Source organism: Lampetra fluviatilis, chromosome 2 (assembly GCF_964198595.1).
Source record: "Lampetra fluviatilis chromosome 2, kcLamFluv1.1, whole genome shotgun sequence".
Lineage (NCBI taxonomy): Eukaryota > Metazoa > Chordata > Hyperoartia > Petromyzontiformes > Petromyzontidae > Lampetra > Lampetra fluviatilis.
Genome location: NC_136276.1, coordinates 35,959,302 through 35,981,000, shown reverse-complemented (window position 1 = coordinate 35,981,000; position 21,699 = coordinate 35,959,302). Strand labels below are relative to the sequence as shown.

The 21,699-nt window shown below is 46.6% G+C and overlaps 2 protein-coding genes across 2 annotated transcripts in view; both read left to right on the top strand.

The window, feature by feature from the left end:
• LOC144946588 (regulating synaptic membrane exocytosis protein 2-like) overlaps positions 1-4,080 on the top strand; it is a 79,624-nt gene extending 75,544 nt beyond the window's left edge. Inside the window, 1 exon segment of the mRNA XM_078875607.1 lies at positions 375-4,080. Coding sequence (XP_078731733.1) covers positions 375-587 — 213 coding nt within the window. The 3' untranslated portion in view covers positions 588-4,080.
• Positions 4,081-8,024: 3,944 nt separating this feature from the next.
• MYOM1 (myomesin 1) overlaps positions 8,025-21,699 on the top strand; it is a 38,313-nt gene continuing 24,638 nt past the window's right edge. Inside the window, exons 1-9 of the mRNA XM_078866544.1 lie at positions 8,025-8,118; positions 11,322-11,507; positions 13,396-13,536; positions 15,061-15,232; positions 16,411-16,568; positions 18,176-18,268; positions 19,584-19,672; positions 20,198-20,257; positions 21,356-21,517. Coding sequence (XP_078722670.1) covers positions 11,347-11,507; positions 13,396-13,536; positions 15,061-15,232; positions 16,411-16,568; positions 18,176-18,268; positions 19,584-19,672; positions 20,198-20,257; positions 21,356-21,517 — 1,036 coding nt within the window. The 5' untranslated portion in view covers positions 8,025-8,118; positions 11,322-11,346. The remainder of the gene's footprint in view (positions 8,119-11,321; positions 11,508-13,395; positions 13,537-15,060; positions 15,233-16,410; positions 16,569-18,175; positions 18,269-19,583; positions 19,673-20,197; positions 20,258-21,355; positions 21,518-21,699) is intronic.

Sequence of the window (21,699 nt, the reverse complement as noted above, 5' to 3'; positions counted from 1 at the left end):
AGCAGTTGAAACGATGGCGCACGTTCCTTAACTCCACCCCCCGCTGCTGTCCACCCAGCTGTATAACGGGCTACACCAAGTGTAGTCTATTGTCTGGCCACGTGTGGTGGGGTAAAGTGTGGGTAGACCCACCTCTCCCAAGACGGCTGGCCAGTAGATCCAAAAACCTTCCAGAGGGGGCTCTCTATGATTCCCTCGAGGTGATGCGCATCCGCCAGCAGTGGCGTCGACAATCAATTTAAGGGCTGTTCCTTTAACCGCCACGGCTGCCCCTTGAGTTGCGGGCATTATGCACGTATGTATGTTGAACCTCTTCCGCACCGCACGTAGTCAACCGTGCTAATCGAAGGCGCGGGGGGTATATGCGTACGCAGGTGATCGTGTGGGGCGACTACGGACGCATGGACCACAAGAGCTTCATGGGGGCGGCGCGCATAGTCCTGGAGGAGCTGGACCTGTCCAACATGGTGATCGGCTGGTACAAGCTCTTCCCAACGTCCTCGCTCATCGACACCACGGTGGCGCCGCTGACTCGCGGGGCATCGCAGACCTCGCTCGACAGCTCCACCTCCTTCGCTCGAACATAGCAGCGGCGGTCGAGCGGAAGACACGGTGGGGGGGGGGCGGGGGGGGGGGTGAGCGAGAAGCCGGCGGGCAAGCGCCAGCGGGAAGGCGGATGTAACGCAGCACAAGCACGGAGGGGAGGAGGGGGGAGCACGAGAACACAGCGCGACAGCACAGCACGCGATATTGCAGCACAATGCCACGGGGCAGCGGCGACGCGACCCACCTGCTTTGCTTACAAATTGTCGGGGCACTTTTGTACAGACTTTTAAATGTTAATTACCCGTCCCGCTGTGAGCACTGTGGTTCAAGTCCAAACAAGTTTCGTTTCGAGAATGTCCAGGTTATGGAATTTACAGCATACTTTGCACTTTTTGTTAACGACAATAAAATCCGTGGCATTTTTTGTACCTTTTTATTCTGCTCAAAATGTTACGTCGCAAGTTTTGATTTTGCTTTTGCCTAAATTAGCAATATACTCATGGGCTCTTTGAGTTTTTTCGTTTACATTTTTCTTGTCATTGCCATAAGGGTTTAATGTTGGGAACGCGTGGCACGTGAGCACGAACACATTTTCAGAAGCAAAAGTTACTTTGCGAATTGAAATGACAATCAAATATGTGTTTGAATATGTCAAGAGCTACATATATTAGCTGAACAAAACAATCCCCACGTTTTTATGCGTTCAAATTTACGTGAATGTCGATAATAAATTAAGTAGAATTAATGATTTATCTTCACAGATTATTATATTATTAATAGCAATACATAAACATTTAATGATTAATATATAATTGGTTTACACATGCTTTAAATGATATTAGCTTTAAAATATATATTTCAAAAACAACACTGCAATAGAGTCTGCAAATAAATTGGAACACTAACAGCAATTGCAACGATGTGCATAAAAGCGCTCGACACTGCATCATCTCAACTTAATTCTCCCACTAAATAATCCGACTTGGGCTCAGTTTGCGAGTTAATTACAGGGCTGTGTTTACAAAATATACAAAATAATACGCTGACGTTTGCAAAGCTGATATTACCCAGTGGGTATATCACGTGTGTGGTTATTTGTAAGCTGAAAGCGTATGTTCTCTTTGGAACAACTACTACGACTACCATCAAGCTGTAAACATTCTGGTGTTTAAACTGTTATTGTGGACAAGGAGGCAGAGAAATATAAAATCTATGCACGTGGTCATCAGAATGTGGCATGCGAGAAGTAAACACACCTTTGAACCACACTTGTTTTTTTCCTAAAAATTGTATTTCTCACCAAATTAGACTTCCAGCGAGTACAGCGTGGAAATATCAGGAACGGAATACTTGCCATCGTCATTAATCACTGCAGCAGGAAGCGGCGCATTTTAAACATATGATTTTAAGCACAGGCTATACTAAGATAATATTGTGTTACTTGACATCAGACAAACATTTAAAGGCAAAGTGATCAAATATGCCGTAACGCATCGCGTCTCTCTGGATCATGGCCACCATTTGAGCTCTGTTGACTGGTTCCTCTGAATCCATAACCTCCAGGGGTTCGTCCATGGCACATTCCTGCAACTTTGCATTTAACATTAATTTTGATTCGTTCTCTTTCTCTCTCTATGTTGAAACTACATAGTTGTGCTTTTCTTCTTATGCCATTTCTGTGAAATGTGGGAATGTTTTATCAATATGGGGCTATGACAAACGATGCCTGACACACGTACGCACACAGAGACACTTTCACGCACATCTACATTGATATGATTAACTATTATTATGATTTGAATGTGTTGATACAGAACACGATGGCCATGACTGCTGCTAATCGTACGCTGGTGTGCGTCGGGTGTGAAGCGGCATGCTAAACAGTATCTCGCCGTGCAGTTTTGATTACAGACAACATGAGCTTGCATGCACTGCTGACCAACGACCTGGTCTTATTGCATTTAATTCTTTCTTCGGCATTGTTTACAACTTTTTATTTGTATGACGTTTTTGTTTTTTGCCATACGAACTTCCGAACTTACCGCCACAGAGCGTTGCTTTGCCACTCTTTGCATCGTCTGATTTCTGTCAACGGAAAGAGGCCCTTTTAGCCCTTCCTTGCTCATTTATAGTACAGTAATAATGGTGTGTGGTACGTTGATGAAAAATAACAATTGATTTTGAGAAAAGTAATAGCTACAAGGTGTATGCGTCAATTGTCCCTTGCATCTGCATGCACTATAAGCATTGTCCGTATTGTAACTAGGAGTATTGTGCTGACTTACACATATCTTGCTCGACGTTTTTTTAAAACACTTTAAACAAAAAAAACCCTTTATTTATCGACTTCCAAAGTGTCAGTCTTTGTATAGTCATGCATGTTTTATGCAATTCTTTAAAAAAAAAGCAATCTTTAATATGTACAATCTTCTTGTAACAGAAGGTTGGTTTTGTATATTCATGTAGGTTAACATATGTGCCACATTCCATTCCTCGTTTTTGGAGGAATGTATGAATATTTTTTTTGTTCAAATCTCCAAAAACATATGCAGTTATAAATGTGTACAAAAATATTACGAAAAAGGATTTTGATAGGAAAGTGTGCATGGTCTGTTGTTTACTAAAACTACGTGGACAAAGCATTTCATAAAGTTCACTCCCCCCCTTTGGTGTCACCGTTCATCGGGCGAGTGAAACGTCTGCAGGTGGTCACGGGCAACTTACAGCGAGCTTGGCAAGGGTTTAAACAACACTCCGATCACAGCAAATGTTCCGTCCCCAGCACGCGTTCCAAGTCCAACGCCCTTCCGACACAGGTTCGCAATACTAACGACCATCGTTCTGCAAATGTGCACAATATATATCCGCAAACATCGATTTCACTAGCTGTTCCACATTTTGAAAAAAAAAAACGTCATTCTTTCGAGTTTCAGACATTATGCGATGGTCTTAACATAATAAAATACTACTTTGTGTTGTTAAAATGTTTACAACAGGTTTACAATGTCTGTACTTATTTAAATATCAGTACCTGTAAAGTTAAGCCTTCCGTATTATACATAAGAGCTGTAACAAAAGTGGGCGTCATTAGACAAACGAAAACAGCTTCTTTAAGAGCTTTTGCTGTACATTAAATATGCCGATTTCCTAAGTTGTCTGGCTCTTATTATTTTCCTCTGATGTGAAGGCACCCAATTTATTGTGTAGTCAACGTCACTCTTGAATTTTCGAAATCGTTGCACTGCCCCCCGCCCCCCGTAAACAACTATTGGGAAGCTGAAGCGTGGCGATTATACGAATGGAGGCATCGCACGAACAATTTAAATTGCAACAGAGTTGACCCACACATTTAGTAAACGCAGTTCTGGAGCAGCAACAAGCTTTTGTTACAGCTCTGATGGGTTGTGTGTGTTGGTATGTTTTATCCTCATATGTGTGTGTAGGGCGTGCCACGGTTGTAATTGTAGCATTTTGACGTATGGCATCATGTACATAGAGTTTGCAAATACACCTGATTAAAGGAAGTCGCTGACGCACCCTATCCGTTTATTTTCATGCCGACACCACACCATACGACCAATACAATCGCACTCGTTTGAACGGTCAATGAAATTCACACAATGTGGGACCAGTAAAGATACCACATTTCCGGGAGGCTCAACCAGGACACATGGTTTTAGCTTGAAGGACCTTTACCTCCATCAGCCCCGCCTACTCTCACACAGACACGCCCACTCAGTCGCTATACCCGCGCACACTGGGCGTGAACTCCACTTTCTCTGACGCTGGCCCTACCGACTCCATCCCGTTGTCTGCATCGTGATTCGAGAATAAAGCCCACAACATTGTAAACCAGGTGCAAAATCCTGATTTTTGCAATTGCTTTTGGGTGGGGGTGGGACACGGGAGGAGCCTTTGGTAAACCACCAGGATTGTATCCGCCAAACCAGAATGTTTGACAGCTCTAAGTTTGAGCCTTAAGCCCGAATTTTTCACTTTGAGTTGCGTGACAAGGTGATCAAGATTGATTACAGGCAACAATAAACCATCACGGGTCGGCAGCGTGTAGCTTCGGAGCCGCATGTTGCTCTTGAAGGACTGTTTCGTGACATTTATTAAGGGTCGTTCTTGTATTCACATGCATTGCGGCTCTTGAAATATTGAGGTTTGTTTTCACCTAACTTAAAAAAAGGTCTCCTGTTGTTAATTTTGGTTGCCAACCCCTGAACCCACACAGTGTGAAGCCGCTGCCTGTTACACTACAACGGATATGTCAGAGCAGTTGTCTTGGAAGACCCTGACCAACACGAACCAGGTAGTTACGACCACTGGTTACAAAGCCTTTACAATTTTTACTATTTATACTCATGGAATAAATTACACGTTGGGCTACATGCAAGTTAATAGGTCTGAATAATGTGGACAGTAGGATGGCAGGAATATTTAAGAGAAAGTGGGTCCTGCCCATCATTCATTAATGGAATTGGCCAAATATTCCAAGGCAGGACCTTCCTGAAAAGTGCTTTGAAACTCGCGAGGCTTTCCTGGATGAATAAACGTCGTTATTCTAAACATGAAGTGAGAACCAATGGATAAGCGTGGCTTATTTGGGCACCATAATAGTTTATAGGGTTGGGGTCAAGTGACGGCACAGGGATCACACACTGAACTTTGATCCTGGTAATCGGTCACGGTTTGATGAACTGCCATGGCTAACATGGTCCTGGCCCTCTTCTCTTCCCCAAGCTGCAACCGAGCAGCGTGGTCCAAAAAGCCGCACGACCCACACGGCATGGAAAGACGCTTATTGACAACCAGCAGCAGTATGAACGGTTACACCAATGTTTGGCAATCAGCGGTGTAAAGTTGCCCAGAGCAGCTCTCTAGAGCTCCTCGGGGAGGCCTTCTGCCAGCAGTGGCATGAGCAAAAATGTACAGGGCTGCACCTTCACCCTTTATACCTTTGTACTATATGTAGGTATGGCCACAAAGACAAGGGGTGGCGAAGCAACATCCAATACCACTTTATGTACGCATGACGCTGCCTGCAGTAATAATATCTACAGCTATGCCCACAGTCTCTCCCGGCAGTGCTATTAATACCCTGGCAGTCATCTGGGGTTCCGCCCCCCCAGTGGCACCTCCTCTGGGCCATTCCTTTCTAAAAGTCAGGGCGCTAATCACAGCTCGTGACCTTACCTTACTCTCCGCCGACCCTCAGCCCGTTATATAAAAAAAAGTAATAATAAATTGTTTCCGTGCGATGGCACAACATCGATCTGCTTTGGACACATCTCGACCCAATTTCTGTGAATAACTTTGCAGCTCTGCTGGAGGGAGTTGTGTAGATCGCGTGAGTGCACGCAGCAATGCGCGGCGCTCGGCGTAATCGAACCAAGAAGCAGAGCAGGGCTCTGAGCTGCGCAAAAGGGACCCAGATTGATGGCAAAAATAGGTGCACCTCAAATCTCAGCCCATATTCAAATCCATAACAAGCTAATTAACATACACGCACAATCTCTCTCAACTGTACCTTGTCTGCATATATCTTCCCTCATCTCTATTGTCTACATTTCTCTCTTGTTACTACGTCTACACTGCGTCGCTTGTTTATATCTCTTCTGTCATCGCACCAGGATGTTTTCAATTGTAAGGAAAGAGTCCCGTCAACATTTATTTCTGCTTTAGGGCCCCCCAATAAGCTCCCAGTGATGGACGTAACGAGTACACACCGACCTATGACCCAGAGTCGATCCCAGCCATACACCACAGAAGTTGTAATAAAAAATTGAGCATATTTGAATATTGGGGGGGACATCCCCCCCAATATTCAAATATGCTCAAAATGTCCCCTCCCAATATATTGCTATTAAAAAAATGCTATGCTATGTAAATAAAAACAACTATTTGCTAAACCTTGGTCACAATATCTGGACTTGTCTTCATGTAAAGCAATGCATAGATTTCTGTTTATATGATTGTGGTTATGGTTGTACATTACATACAATGAAACAAGAAATGGTAAAAAAGTAAAAACAGAGCAATGTAATACAATACACTATTAGACATTATTGTAAAAAATCTATAAAAGTCCATCCCATGTGTTAGTGTAATTTATTTTTATTTTAGGCAGGAAATTAGTTTTCAAATGTAGATATTTTTCTGGGTTGGGACCCCCAGACACCCTAGAAGATTTGGTCCCCCCCAATATTGACTCCATGGCTACGGCCTTGGTTCCTGCTCCTTGCTGGCGAGATCAGCATCGAGGTATCGCGGTTCATTGGTGGCGGGCAATTTGTCTGTAATGAGCGCCACCCTATCTGGTATTCGTTGCTACCCTTGCCAGCTGCACGCTGACAACACTTTCCCCAATATCTGCGAGTAGAATCGGGGTAGGTGGCGGTGTCTCTGTTGCAGGTGTGTACGGCAGCACAGCAGGTGCCTCTACATCACTGTCAGGGGGAGGTGTGTGTGTGTGTGGGGCTCCTTGCCACGGCCAAGGGTAAAGTGCCGGTCGTGCAGCAGCTGGCTTCTGTGCCGCTGTTGCTTTCGTCGGCACGGCGAGCATCGAGTCCTCCGTCGGGAGAATGAGTCACTTGAGTTTGGATATTTTTAAACCTCCATTGTTAAAGAGACGTACACGAGGCACGCTCCATGCGGGCCCAGCGTGTTGACAAATGCGCACAACAACAAACAAGGTGACCCTTGCCGCACATCGCTCTAATCTCCATCCCTTTTTGATATACTGTACAAGAAACAATGCCCCTTCACTTTGTGAGCCCTTTATCGAGAATCAATGCGTGCTGCTCATATATAATGGTTGAGAGACTTAGTTACACAGTTAGTCGTGCGCGAGGTTTTGTGCGGCGGGGTAAAGTGTGTGTACTCCCACCTCTTCCAAGACGTCTGGCCAGCGTGGAAGAGTAGGCCAAGTGCCATCTAGAGATGCTCTAGAGAGACCCTGCCAGTGGAGGCTTTTTCCAGCAGCCGTGGCGTCAGTAAGCAATTCCAGGGCCGCACTTTTATAATTGTACATATACAGTAGTTGAACATTGTTTCAAAAAAGAAGTAAACTTGCAGTTATTGCAACAACAAAAAATATTTGATTTGCAATGAAAATGTTCAAGTAGACGGACAAGCTTTGCAGGCTTCCCAAGCATAACAGCCACAGCGGGTGGCATCGCCCTGTCAGCGTTGTAAATACAAAAATACATTCGTGTGCAGTTCTGACTGCTTTACGTTTTTCTGTCTTCCTTAAATCCGCACTTACAATTTTACAAAAACTCTTTTCAACGAGAACGCCACACGTCATCTCTTGCTGAGTTTACATTCAGTTTTTTTGAACGTTTGATTTACTTGATATTTATAGCCAGGCCATAAATGGATACGAGGAGGGTGGTTTAAATGCAGTCTCTGGGGGCTATTTTTGGTCCCGAGTCTCCGTGCGACTCAGCCCGTCGTGGGGTAGAGAGCGGGGACGTGCGTCTGAGAGCTGCCACCAAACAAGCCTCTCTCTCTTCCTCACTCCTCCACGTCCGGCATCGTCGCGGGCGAACTCAAGGCACTGCAAAGGTAAAATGAGCTGTGCGGCTCAGCGGCCTCTCCTCCGGGACTTGCTTTGGGTTAGTTTCCGTGCGCCGTGACACCGTCTGCTGCAGGCCCGCTTGGCTCGGCGCTAGGGCGAGGCGGCTCGAGATCGGAAGGTTGCGAGTTCCAATCCTTGTTGGCGAGTTGTCTCAACCCCCCCCCACCCCCATCGCTTGGGGTAGGTAAAATAAGTACCACTTTGTGGGAAAGTCAACGGTGGTTGTCCGATGGAGAGACTCTCAGCTGTCAGAGGAATGTGGAATTTCCACCGCTCACTCAGGGCTGTAAAAGGGAGTTGAGCATCGACTCAATGCTCATTTGAGCAGGAAATCACTTTGACTTTCTGCGAGCAAGCATCTGCATAACCCTACATCATCTTTTGCCGTCAGCCCACTGATAACAGTGATACGGCCAAGGGCTGTCTGTCAGACACTTTGTAATGAAAGTAAAAATGGCAATGTTGCAAGTGAGATGACTGCTTTGCCTGCGCTGTATTTATAAAGTGTGGGTGGTTGTTGTTTTCCAGAGTGCAATGGTTGGTAAAGTAAGAACGAACAATGTATAAGAGGAACGACGCATGCACGCAATTGCTTGTGTAATAATTCATGTTTTTAAAAAAATGTGTATACCGTTATGTGGGTGTGTGTAAACGATTCACGTGATCCCTACAGCCACTAGAGGCCGTTATATTCACCACAAGGTTAATAAGGGTGAAACTTGATTATAGTATTGAATCGTGACCCTGCATGGAAACTATTCATCAAATTGTCACGGTGTGGGCCCTACCAAAATATTTTTAAGCAGAAATGTATCAGAGGTCAATCGCCCAGTGAAGTGGCACAGTGAGCCCTATGCTGCTGTATCCGGTTCCCATTGGAGGTTTGTAATGGTAGACTCTAACAATATAATCATGCTTTGGGAAAGTTGCACTGCTTGGCTGCAAAGCAAATCATCATGACCAACATCTCTTACTTGGTATCACACAAATATATAAGACGTCCCGAAGCTCGAATGGAATTAAGAAGAACAATTAAAAAGAGCACTGCACAGAACTTAGAAAAATTTAAAGTTTCCAAAACAATCGCATGATTATACACTGGAGTGTATAATAACACTGCAGTAATAATCAACCCACTCTTATACTAGTGGCATCATTGCATGCTCAAGATATACATTCAAAACTGGTGCAGAGGTAACAACACTCAGCACTGGGTTCCTCCCAGCCACTCGTGCTGACAATGAAATGTAGCCGGCTATTTGAGCAGCCTGGTGCCGAGCAGGGCACTCGCTGCTGTCACCATGTACACATGACAGCAGCGAGTGCATCGACAATGTAGTAGCCACGGCGCCCTATCAGCGAATGCGTCTCAGTGTGCCACTGGCGTTCCGTTTGGGCCATATGCAATTTTCTCTCCCAACACAACGAGACAGATTATATGTATGTGGAACTGCTAATCGCGCTTATCCGTAATTAATTCCCACAGAGCAGGCCGTCACATCGTCGTGTCCATGAACTACACTTGTATCTCGTTTATATATGAATGTCATCATGTGCGATGCACACCGCGCCTCCCGTGCAGCGCTGCATCTCGAGGCAACAACACAAAGGGGCTTCAGAGATAATCACTGAGCGAGGAAGCGACTGTTGCAGACCGCAAGCCATTCCCATCGTTTCTGGACTCGCGCCCCACTGTCGACCTTCAAACTATTTTCGTGGACCACCACGCACCGAGAACACGTCGTAGCATCTGCAACACTTCCACGGACCACTTCCCACGGCCTAGCGGAACACCGGTGGCCTGCGGACCCCAGCACGTGCACTGCTGGTCTAGACAATGAACTCGACAAAAGAAAATAAACAAAATATTTGAAAGCAAAACTGTGATAATTGTTTTTTTACCCTTTTATCTGGCAACAAAACTGACACCTTTTTTTTACAAGGAGTCATGTTTGCATTGACCACAATACCTGCAGTCGGAATGCAAACAAAAAACATAACTCTGATAATGTATGCACTGTCCTTGAAATTGATTGATCCACACCCGAGACAGTTTTCTTTAGAACCTAGTCTCACATGGTGTTGGACCAGATGACGCCAAAAAGCGCACAACTCAAGGACAATAAACCATCAGAGTATGAGAGCTCGGGGTAAGCATTTACACCATTGGAACCTCATTTGCCAGTAACAAAATATGATAATTGGAGCTAAACTGTGCTCGATATTTCTCTCGTTTATGTCCACTCCATTGAGGCTTCCTGAAAATAATCTCGTTCGGTCAGTCTTAACTTTGCTGAATTGTTGTTCCAAGTACTGTAAAAAAATCGATATTTCTGGGTGATCCCTTCCACGACTGTCGTGCCAGAGCACCGATTGTCCAACGGCAGCCCACTGACCCTGCTCCATTGAAGCAGCAGCAGCAGGCGTCACAAGAACGTCGGCTGTGAGCGATTGTATCACAAGAACGAGCACTTCTTCGGGTGTGTTTTTTTTACAGCTTACCGATTGACAGACGTATAATTTATTCCGCTAATGGTATATCTAAAAAAACCCTCAAAGGCTTTCTACTCGTAGAGATTCCCTTTTGTGAAATTATTGGAGAGAGGTTTATCGGCTCTGGCGTGTGCAGCCACGTTTGATCGCAGTCTTTTTGTTGTGGTTGTTGCTGATGCTGCTGCTGTTGTTGTGATGTAGGCTACTTCAAGCGTGAAAACTAAATAACAAAAATCCACACATTTTAAACTTTTCATGGGCAACATTTTGGCTCGTGATGTTGTCGCAAGCCCCACCTGAAACATCGACACGCGTGGTCGGCGAGGAGCTGTAACGGCACTCGGCACAAGCAGAGCTCAGCGCACTCAAGGGTCTCCGTTAGTCATGACTAAAATATGGATGCATGAGATATCATTTCAAATCCTCATGAACGTAAGAAGATAATGAACATACAAATGCCAATCAATCTCTCTCACCTTCTCTGCATCTCAATAGTCGTATTTCACTACATCTCGGTTTGCCTACATTTATCTAATCTAACTACATATCTCACCTTCATATATAGCGCTTCCATAATATCACCAGGATTTTAGGTCTCATACACTTGCTCATTCAAGAAAGGTTGTGATCTGTAACTATTACCAATGTTACGGTGCTGTTTGTTGCTGCCTGCTTGACCTCATGCGCCTTTGGACAGAGAGCGGAGTTCACGGGGAGGCCACATGTCGCTGCATCTCCTGCAGAAGACGGGCTACGATGCCTCCCTGCATCACAGCTCGCAAGCTTACGCGGCTGCCGCATCGCACCACAGCAAGTCCTCCTCCTCCTCCGCGCAGCTGGCACAGTCGTCGTTCGCGGCCCGGTCCAGCAACAAGTACACCGGGTACTGCACCGCAGACGCAAACCTCCGCAGGCGTTTCAACAAACGGCGTTGCTTTACTTTAGTCAGGAACTCAATCGGAGGTGGGCAAAATACATTCAGTTTACAAATTGTTGGAGTTTTTGTAATACGCATACAAATAACCACTTGCTATGAAGTGGATAATTTAGATATACATAACGTATTTAAATGACATGTCATTTAGATGTTTCCATCTCCGGCGGCACAATGGTTCACACATTATTGCACCATAAAGCTGATCATCTGAGTTTGGTTCCTGGCCATGGCTAACATCGGTGGGCTCGCCCACTCCACCAACCCGCCCTGACCAGCGGGGAGAAGTATGGTTAAACAGCACCCATAGGGTGGGACAGCACCCATTGGGTGGGACAGCGCCCATTGGGTGGGACAGCGCCCATAGGGTGGGACAGCACCCATAGGGTGGGACAGCGCCCATAGGGTGGGACAGCGCCCATAGGGTGGGACAGCGCGGTTAGACCTTCATCCAGAAGTGCAATGGCCACAGAGATGCAATTTGCTATTCCAAATATTAAATATTTAAATGTAAATATATTACATTGCTATATGTTATCATTACGTTTGTTTGTGCCGTGAATATGGCACCACATGCATGCAGGTTGAACCGAAAAACAGAATTACAACAACGTGCAATTTGTCAAGCGGCATTACGGTTCCACTTTGTGCTGCCAACTTGGGTTTATTTGAAAAATGTGCAAATTATTTGCCAGCAGGCCCATTAAAGGTGCGCTAAGTGACGTTTTTTTTGTTTGTTGCAATGCGGTTAATTTGTCCTCGACATTTTCGCAACAACATCTGACTGTGCGGAGAGAATTGTGAAATATATGCATCTATAAATATATAAATGAAGTATTGCTCCCATAAGAGGTGCTCACACTTTCAATGTTGTGCTCGCAACACACGACATCGATGCGACGTGAACAGAAATGCATTCATATCTTGTCTGTTTAAATCTGCTATACGGCTTGCTATTTTAAACGATCCTCAAACTTGCCTGCCTGCTAATGCGTCTCTCTCAACACTCGAATGTAGAGGCTTGTCATGGTTCACTTCGGTCACACTAAATACTGAGTGTTTGTGCAGAGCACCTGAATGCAAAGCAGAAATCTTGCAATTGTCTAAAAAAACTGAATTTAACGTAAAAATTAAATATGCTTTAAAATGTACTTGCATGCACGAATTAGTGTGGCTGCGCGATGGAAATTCAGAAACCGTGAAAAATTGCGTTATCATCCATAATAGAGGTTTTTTTTGGGTTAGATCTCGTAAATATAAATGTGTCGTTAAACTCGCCACCACCTGACACAGACAATAAGGTTTGTCACGTAAACAGAAAATGCCAATTCGTAACTAGTACAGCACACCGGTGTGTTGGAGAGCCAAGCCACAACATTTACAATCTGGATTTGTATTCTTTGGATCTTTCGGTAAAGTCACGTAGATCGAAACGTCGTAGTTATTTTTTTTATTTACTTACATTTTTTTTTATCTCCGTGACTTTACCGAAAGATCCGAAGAATACAAATCCAGGTTGTAAATGTTGTGGCTTGGCTCTCCAACACACCCGTGTGCTGTACTAGTGACGAATTGGCACGTTCTGTTTACGTGACAAACCTTATGAATTGTCTTTGTCGGATGGTGGCGAGTTTAACGACGCATTAATATGTATGCGATCTAACCAAAAAAAACTCTATTATGGATGATATTGGTCGCGAAAGCCTGCGTGTTAAACTACATTTGCGTTATTAACGCAAATCCTACCCACGGCTCAGAGCCCACGGGGCTGATCGTCACCACGGAGAGGCGATGTGACCTCGCAACGCTGTGACGTGACGACCCTTCTACCTCGCAGACTGACCTCCTCCACCACGCTCAGCGAGATCAAGGAAGAGGCGAAAGACGACTACGTCGCGAGGAAATATGGCGGATACTCCTCGTACGGGCAGGCAGACGACTGCTACTGCAGCAGCGTCATTCCAGTCTACCATAGCAGGTGCAGCACACAGCAGGACACCACCAACAGTACTGCTATGACTACTTCACGAAACCAACTAAAATGTTTAGAATGTCATGCTCATCATCACCGAAGGGATAAGAGTATTTTCATGAAAGTTATTCTCAGCACTCTATATTGTTTGTTCGAGGTTACACTAATTTAACATCTACGTGTGAGGGACGGCACACACTCATGTGTCCGAGCGCTTTTTGCGCTTGTCAAAACGTAGTTCGTGAACGACTAATTTTCCACTCGCTCGAATCAGGAGGTCTTCAATACATATCCCGTGAGCCAACACCCGCCGCTGTCGTTAATCTCTGTCAAGCCATCACCTTGCCACGCTGCCCTCCGCACGCGCAGTGGCTTCTGCGGTTAAATATGGTGAAGAAATGTGGCCTCATCCATCTCTCCCGACAGGCCCCAACAGTGTGACCAGAATTTCCAGTACGGTCTGTGTGGCTGGGCATTGTCGTGTCCTTAGCCACAATCGCTGTGCCCATTCGGCAAGTTGTCAAGGTTAAGGATGCCGAATGGAGGGCAAACAGCACACATTCCGCGTAGTCATTACCGTGCTGAAACCCACTTTGCAGAGTTGGTGTCACGGGGCACACTTGGCATTGACTTCCTTGCTCTGTGCCACCATGGTTCATATTCAAACACCTCCTTAAAAAAAACCCACATGGCATTTGATACATTTCATGCCCCACGGACTAATCCGAATGACCCAGTATGACGACTGGAGTTTCCGTGCTGTGCCAGGTTGCACCTGTAGCTGCTATAAATTTCTGCAATGTTTGGTTCCGTCTCATTCAAGCGGACGCTCCATTATTACTTGTTCATACATTTTTTGACAAGCGCTTAGAGGACTGCTGCGCCCTTCTCTCTGATGCCGTGCACCTGGCCCAGCCATTCCAGGCAGCATTCTTCGACGACTGTTGTGATTGCTGGACAATTGGTCAAAGACACATGTCTTCACTTATTTTCTTCCAAATGGCGAATATGATAATAATCGATTAAGTTTGTGTTTCTCTGATGTGGCCAGGCTCAGAGGTCAGAATGCTGAGCTGGTGCCACTGAGATCCTGAGTTCAAATTCAAGGAGCCACCGGTGATGAAATCACATTTTCAAGAGTTGATGGCATTGGCTCAGTTACCAATTACTGCAAAACACTAACAAATCTTGTTAAATTAAGCTAAATTTCCCTAAATCCCAGCTTTGACAATTATGGTATTAGTTTGACTGCCATACAATAGACTTTACTCTTATAAGCAGAGCAGCAGGGGAAGTTTTGCCCTCTACCTGATGGACCAGAAGAAACTTGAAGGGATCTCAGAGGCAGCTCTGTGACATCCACTTCTGCGGGCGATTCCCCAACGCAGGCGGAGTTGCACTGCTCTGCGAGAATTGATTCATCACCTCGAGGCACGATGCCGATAGCACAATCGGATACAATGAAATGTGAGATATAGTTTAATTAACAAAAGGCCGGTGGCCACCCAACGCGTGTGATCGTGGGACCAGGGGCGAGACCTTTGGCTTGCAGGAGCTGGAGGATGATCTCATGAGGGACACGACGTCCTACCTGGCTCGCCGCTCCCTGCTGGCCCAAGGCTCCGAGACGGCGCAGCAAACCCTCCAGACGACGCTGGACAGCGCGCGCTACAAGGCGGAGCGCGTGGAGCTCGAGAGAAAGGTGGCCTCGGGGCGGGGAAGGGTCGGGGGGCACACAACGCAACCGATGTTGTCAACAAACTTTAAACAGAGAATGAGTAACGACGAGCGATCTGCTTGAGTCTGTCGTGCAGTCTGCTCTCAACCGTTGTGTGTACGAGGAACGGCTGAGTGACAGCTGCCACTGGTGCTGAATATTGTATAAAATATTGTACCAAGTATCGTACGACTTGGCGATCAGAATTTAGCAAGGGGGGGAGGGGCTGGACCTTCAGCATGGGGGGCTCGTTCACCTCCAGCCCCCCCCCCCAGGCTACGGGCTGGGTGGCGGCACCCGCTGTTAACATGAATAACCACACCCGGCACACCACATCCAGTACGCCTCTTGCCACGGCTGTGCCCACTGCCACATGCCACCTACTCCAGTCGACGAGCGAGCAGGAGAACATGTCGTGAGTGAAGAAGCAAGTAAAAGCAGAATGCAGTACAACAATTACACATATATATAAATAAGTATATCCCTGCTTGCCTGTCCACAATAATACGAATTACCTTTGAGGCCACCCGGCCTATGGCACTTCCAGGCCAATATCATCCCGCAGGATTTGTTCAAATAAGCAAACTGTGGACCGGTGTCGACGTTCAGTCTTCACTTGCCGTCTTCGACTCTCACAAGCAGGCAATACACTGCCTTCACGTGTTTGACCCTGACACGTCCCATCAGCCACACGGCCTTCTGGGAGTGCATCATTTCATAAGCATTGGTTAAACGCGAGCAAAGTCCGGACTGGTTTCAACATGCCGGATCACATCAGCAGTCAGTCTTGCTTGAACCAGTGCTGGTGAGCTGCTGGACGTTTATAGGCACAGACCCTCTCTCTGTTTGTTAGATAATGTCCTCGATTTGATGTCAAACTCTGCACTACACAGGACAACAACATCAGTAGCATAGTCGCGGAGAAAATTACTAAGAACATCAATAAGCAGGGAATACGCCCGCCTCCTCCACGTCATCAAGTAAAAAAGTATTTTTTTTGTTTATATAGATCCCAGATGTGTTGTCCGCGTTATTCATTTTGTCGCTCGCATTCTCCGCGACGTCGAGAGTCGTCGAATCAAAGGCGCTCGTGCGAAACGCGCGGGACGATTTGATTTGACTCGTGAGTGCACAGGCGAACAACCGCTCGTCTCCGCCGACAGATTCACCAGAGGGCTCAGTTCAAGCACCGCATGAACGTGGACAGCAAGCTGCACGCGCCCGAGTTCGCCATCAAGCTGCGCTCGCACACCGTGTGGGAGAGCAGCGGCGTGCAGTTCCGCAGCACGGTGCACGGCTGGCCCGAGCCCGTGGTCACCTGGTGAGCGCGCCACGTCGGCCACGCTCGCGAGCAGTGCCGGACTAGCCTCGTAGCAAAAGTAGCTACATATGTAGCTGCTACAAGGGCCCCCACGCTAAATGCGTTCAAGCTATCAATTCCGGTTCAGTGATTCTGCACTTGCTCTATTACTATAGTACTATACTGCCTTCAACTTTTACGAACGACCGGGTGTTTAAGGTCAGCGATTTGTTGTGTTATCTGGCTGTATAGCAAGTGAAAAAATACAATTACTTTACTATGCAAGTTAAAAGTGTGTGTTTTCATATCTGTGTGTTTTTTTTTAGTTAGAGCCCCTTTATAACATCATATGCTACAGGCCCCGCACTAGCTTAATCCGGCACTGATCGTGAGTCGTCGTCGTCAACACACGGTCGGTGGGGGGGGGGATAGAACAAATGTCGCTCATCTACGCCGAGTGGCCACCCCCCCTCCCGTGCGGCAGTGGGAGAGGGGGGCCGAGAGCGATGGCCTTGCACGTGCTGCAGGGTGGCAGCGTGAGGGACATGACGTTGACAACGTTGACGCGCATTATCATCGTCGCCGTCATCATCGTCATCAATAGGATCGTGACATTCTGTATGATTATTGTGTCGTCATCATCGTCATCAATAGGATCGTGACATTCTGTATGATGTTCATTGTGTCGTCATCGTCGTCGTCGTCCTGTCGATGGAGGCTTCTCCAAGCCGCCGCCGTCTCTCATGGTACTGGATGTAAAGATCCATGGAGCACCTTCACACGAGCTGATTCGATTGCTCCATCTCCCCTGTGGATGTCCGCTCAGGCTGCGCAGATTCTTCCCCAACCTCTGAGCATTGTCAGCTTCGTGTTCTGACTCTTTAGCCCTCTGTCCTCCTCTTATATTACTTTCATCATCATCATCTCACATTGTGTTTGACATCATCGCTCACACGCCATTATCGGTCTGTATTAGCTCTCATCACCATTCATCATCGCATTTATTTTAAACGTCGGCATCACAGCGTGTTGCGCCAAAGCAGCAGGCGAATTTGCTTCGTATTCGCCGTGAAGGCTGTCACTGTGCCAAGTTTCCACATCTCCAATGGGAGAGAATTTAAGAAAGCAAGTTTCCGCCCCAGGCACATTTAGGCTGTGATTTTATTCTTCATGTTCCCACTAAAAATAAGTGTTCAGTCTGATGTCAGCTAGAGCTTCCTTAAAGAGGCCACGGAAGATACTTTTCTGTGACATAACGCCATATTTAGTAGACAGTGACTAATGACTTCTGAGAAATGTGTGGCATCGCTGGAAGCTATTTCAATCACTTTAGCTGGGGCATGATACGTCCCAATTTGCGAGCATTACAGAACAAAAAACTACGAGTCCCGTGCCTGGCCTGTGCTGTCAAAAGTCCATTACCAGAATCGATGTTGTGATAATCTCAGAAAGTGACACTCTACCCATTATAGACATTACCAAGCCAGCAACATGCGCAAAAGCGTAAAGGGAACATCATTGTTAATATAAAACACACATTTTAAAATACATTGCATAAGTGCTGTAGTTTTGTTAAAATATGCATAATGAATTGCAATCCTGTCTGTGTGTGTGTGTCTCATCGTTAGGTATAAAAACATGGTCCCCATTGACGTCAGTCTCAAGCCTGAGAAATACCGAGTTGTCAACAAGTTCGGCGTTCACACCCTGGACATATACAAGTGAGTGGTCTCCGATACACTGCAGCCAATTCCTTGTAGAGTGGGTTTAGTAGAACTCTTATTTGTTAACCTATTACCTGGGAATCCTATTATCTGCAGGAGCCGTGAGATATGCAAGAACTAATATTCTTCCTATTATCTGCGTTTTTTCTTCAAATCCCAATATGTGGAATAGCTTATACACAAACAAATTATTCCCAAGGATGAGCGTAAGACATAACGTGAAGGGCAAAAGGATCAGTGATGTTTTCTGCCACGCACCAACACGGATATTGAGGAGTTCTACCGCACTGGCCTCACTGAAACAACTATAACCCGGAGACGTTTACTGGGTCAGCCACATTTACTGGGTCAGCCAAATCCAGAATGGATTTGACTGACCAAGCAAGCCTTGCTCTGTCCCTTGGCAATAACGCCCTTCAGTGGTCTGCTGCCACCGTATGGGATGTGATCGTCCTAACAAGGTGAGGGGATGCGGCACTGTGTGAAAAAATAGATGAAGCGAAGCCATCGAGGGCATTTTACGAGGAGGGATCAAACGTGTGACGAACCGCATCCATGCAGGATTCACAGATGCACGAATTAATGACGACAAATAACGAATATAATGAAATTCGTTTATTTTGGAATGCCCCACCGAGTGTCAAGATTTTCTTTTCAGGATCCTGTTTTTGGGATGACAAGCCGATTCCATTAGCGAGTGTTTTGAGTGTGCGAAGAAACCGGACTGAGCAGAGAATACTCCTGCATAAGTAGAGATAATGCTGCAATTTCCACAAAGATGAATTAACTATGAGAAGTTCACTGTACTGCCACATCATAGCCACCTCAGCACGTAAGAGTTGGTAATTTCACAAGCCTGCGTGATCCACCAACTCCTGCCTCCAGAGTTCTGGATAACAGGTGTGGCCCACTATCAACAATACCCAATGCATTTGTCTGGATACTGGATACAGTATTCTAAATATCTTTTCTCCAACTTCATGAAATCAGGAAGCTGCCACGGTGTAATGATTAGCGCGCTGGACATGCAATGCAGAGGTCACCGCTTCGATCTTGCGGCACGACGGTTTTGGAACAACGTTCCGCTCTAAATTGGTGCACCACATTTAGTCATTTCGCGGGTCGCATGTGGTGGGGTAAAGTGTTGGCACTCTCACCTCTTCCACGCGTGGATGAGTTACCCTCAAACCCTCTGCAGAGGTCCCTCCGTAGAGCTCCCTCGAGTGGAGGCTTTTCCACCGGAGGACATTGCGGGGCTGCACCTTTACCTCTTCTTTCACAACTACCAAACGGCCGCGTGGTTTTGTTTCAGCTGCGAGTTCGACGACACGGCGCAGTACAGCGCCACCGCGATGAACGCCAAGGGCCAGAGCTCCACCGTGGCGTCTCTCGTGGTGAAGCGTGAGTCCCAAACTCTCCGGGCGGGCGGGCGGGCGCAGTCTCCTGGCACGGCTACGTACAACCGATGCACCTAGGATCTAGATCGTGGCCGTAGCCATCGATGACACCGGCGCTTGGGATGAGAGCTTCCCCCTCACACACGTGGGTTTGCGCCGGGTGCACCGGTTTCGTCCCACGTGCAAACGCTCCTTTATTGGCTAAAAACACCTTAACTCGTAGGCTTTCGCGGCCAATGTTGTTCATAATAAAGGTTTTTTGGGTTTGATCGCAATCTAACCCAAAACCTTTATTATGAATAAAAACACCTTACTATGTAGAGGAGCGCAGAGCCTGGGCGATTGTTGGTGCTGGCTCATCGTGTGGCTGCCCCCTTGTCACTTATCTGTGGTCCCTCCTTCTTCTCGCGTATCTGAGTCGTTCTCTCTCTCTCTACGAGAGCGACGACTGTGCGATGCATTACAAGTTATTATGCTGTTATTATGCCTTAATGTTTTCACGTTGTCTGTGTGTGCGTGTTTTATACAGGTTTCAAGGGCGAATTGAGAGATGACATGTTTCCTCTTGGAAAACTTTTGCCGTTTGACAGTAAGAATTAAGCACAAACCACTGCATAGGTTTTCGTGGTCGGTGGGTGCCCCAGATGGCTCAAAGGTCAGAGTGCTGAGCTGGCGCTGCTGAGGTCGTGAATGTTTTAAACCAGGCAGCTGCCTGTGAGAAAAATTGTGCCCTTAGGTGCTGTTCGTTGATTTACCAATCACTTTAAAATTGGTTCCCCCAACTTAATTTCGCTAGATCCCAGCTTCTGAAAATAGAAACAAATTGTGTTGACTATCGTGTATTAAACATAAATCACGTACACAGAGCAGGTGAGAGAAAATGTTGCCCTTTACTTGCATAACAGATGTCACTTGAAAGGATCTCAGAGGCAGTTCTGTAAAATCCGCATCTGTGGGCCGGTCTCGAACATGACGGGTGGCATTGCTCTGCAAAGAGTTCGGAATGGATTATTTGTCTTGTGACGTGGCACCCATAGCACAGTCGGAATTAAATTGAGAGAAAGTGGCACAAAAGCCAGTAAATCAGAAGGTTCTCGCGGTGGCGCTGTATCGTGTCTTTTTGGGTCATAGCACGTGTTGTTTGGCATGATGTCAGACGTTTTGCTCCCAGCCTCACGTAGTACAACCCAAAAACACATCACAGAGATGGATAAACACCTCCGATTAGCACGGTTGGCGACATACGCTGCAAAATAAGTTCAACGTACATACATACTGTGGGATGTGCATCGATTCGCCTCTGAATATTGACGGCAGCGATAAAGGAAACAGGAAATGGTGCAGCCTCGAAATGTCTTTCCCGTGGCGCTGCTGGCAGATGGATCTCCGCATGCACGCACACACACGCACATATTATATTTATTAAACACCTAGCTTTCGTTCCCATAAGTTAGCTCATAAGATGTGAGAAGGACAAAGTCATAAATTCAGCATTAATATTTAATCTCCACGAAAATGTTGATGCTGGGCCTAAGCGTCGGAAGAATGTAGTTTGGGCAGTTGGCAAGGGAGTACTTTGCAACCGAATACGATGTCAGTACAGCAGCTGGGCCAGTGATTTGATGATGCGCGTGGCAGCTGGGATTGATGCCCTCTGAAGAGAGCCCTCTGTGTCGCTGCCCGACAGTGGCGGAGTTCCTGGCAGCCTCCTCCAAGCTGAGCTTGCACCTGGTGGACCCGTTCAACGTGTCCTTCGGCACTGAGGGCGACACCCTGAGCCTGGGCACCACCGTGGTGCTGCACCCTCCCGTCAAGGGCTACACGCCCGACGTGCAGTGGCTACGCAACCGTAAGTCGTCGCAGCCCCCCCCCCCCAACCGCCCAGCCACTGCCCCCAACAAACCACCCCCTGGTACCCCCCTCGCACTCGCAGCCACTGCCATCAACAACACGTCAACAACACATCAACAACACATCAACAACAACACGAGTCCAACTCGGTGATCCGGTTCGGGCTTGAAAATCAGGATC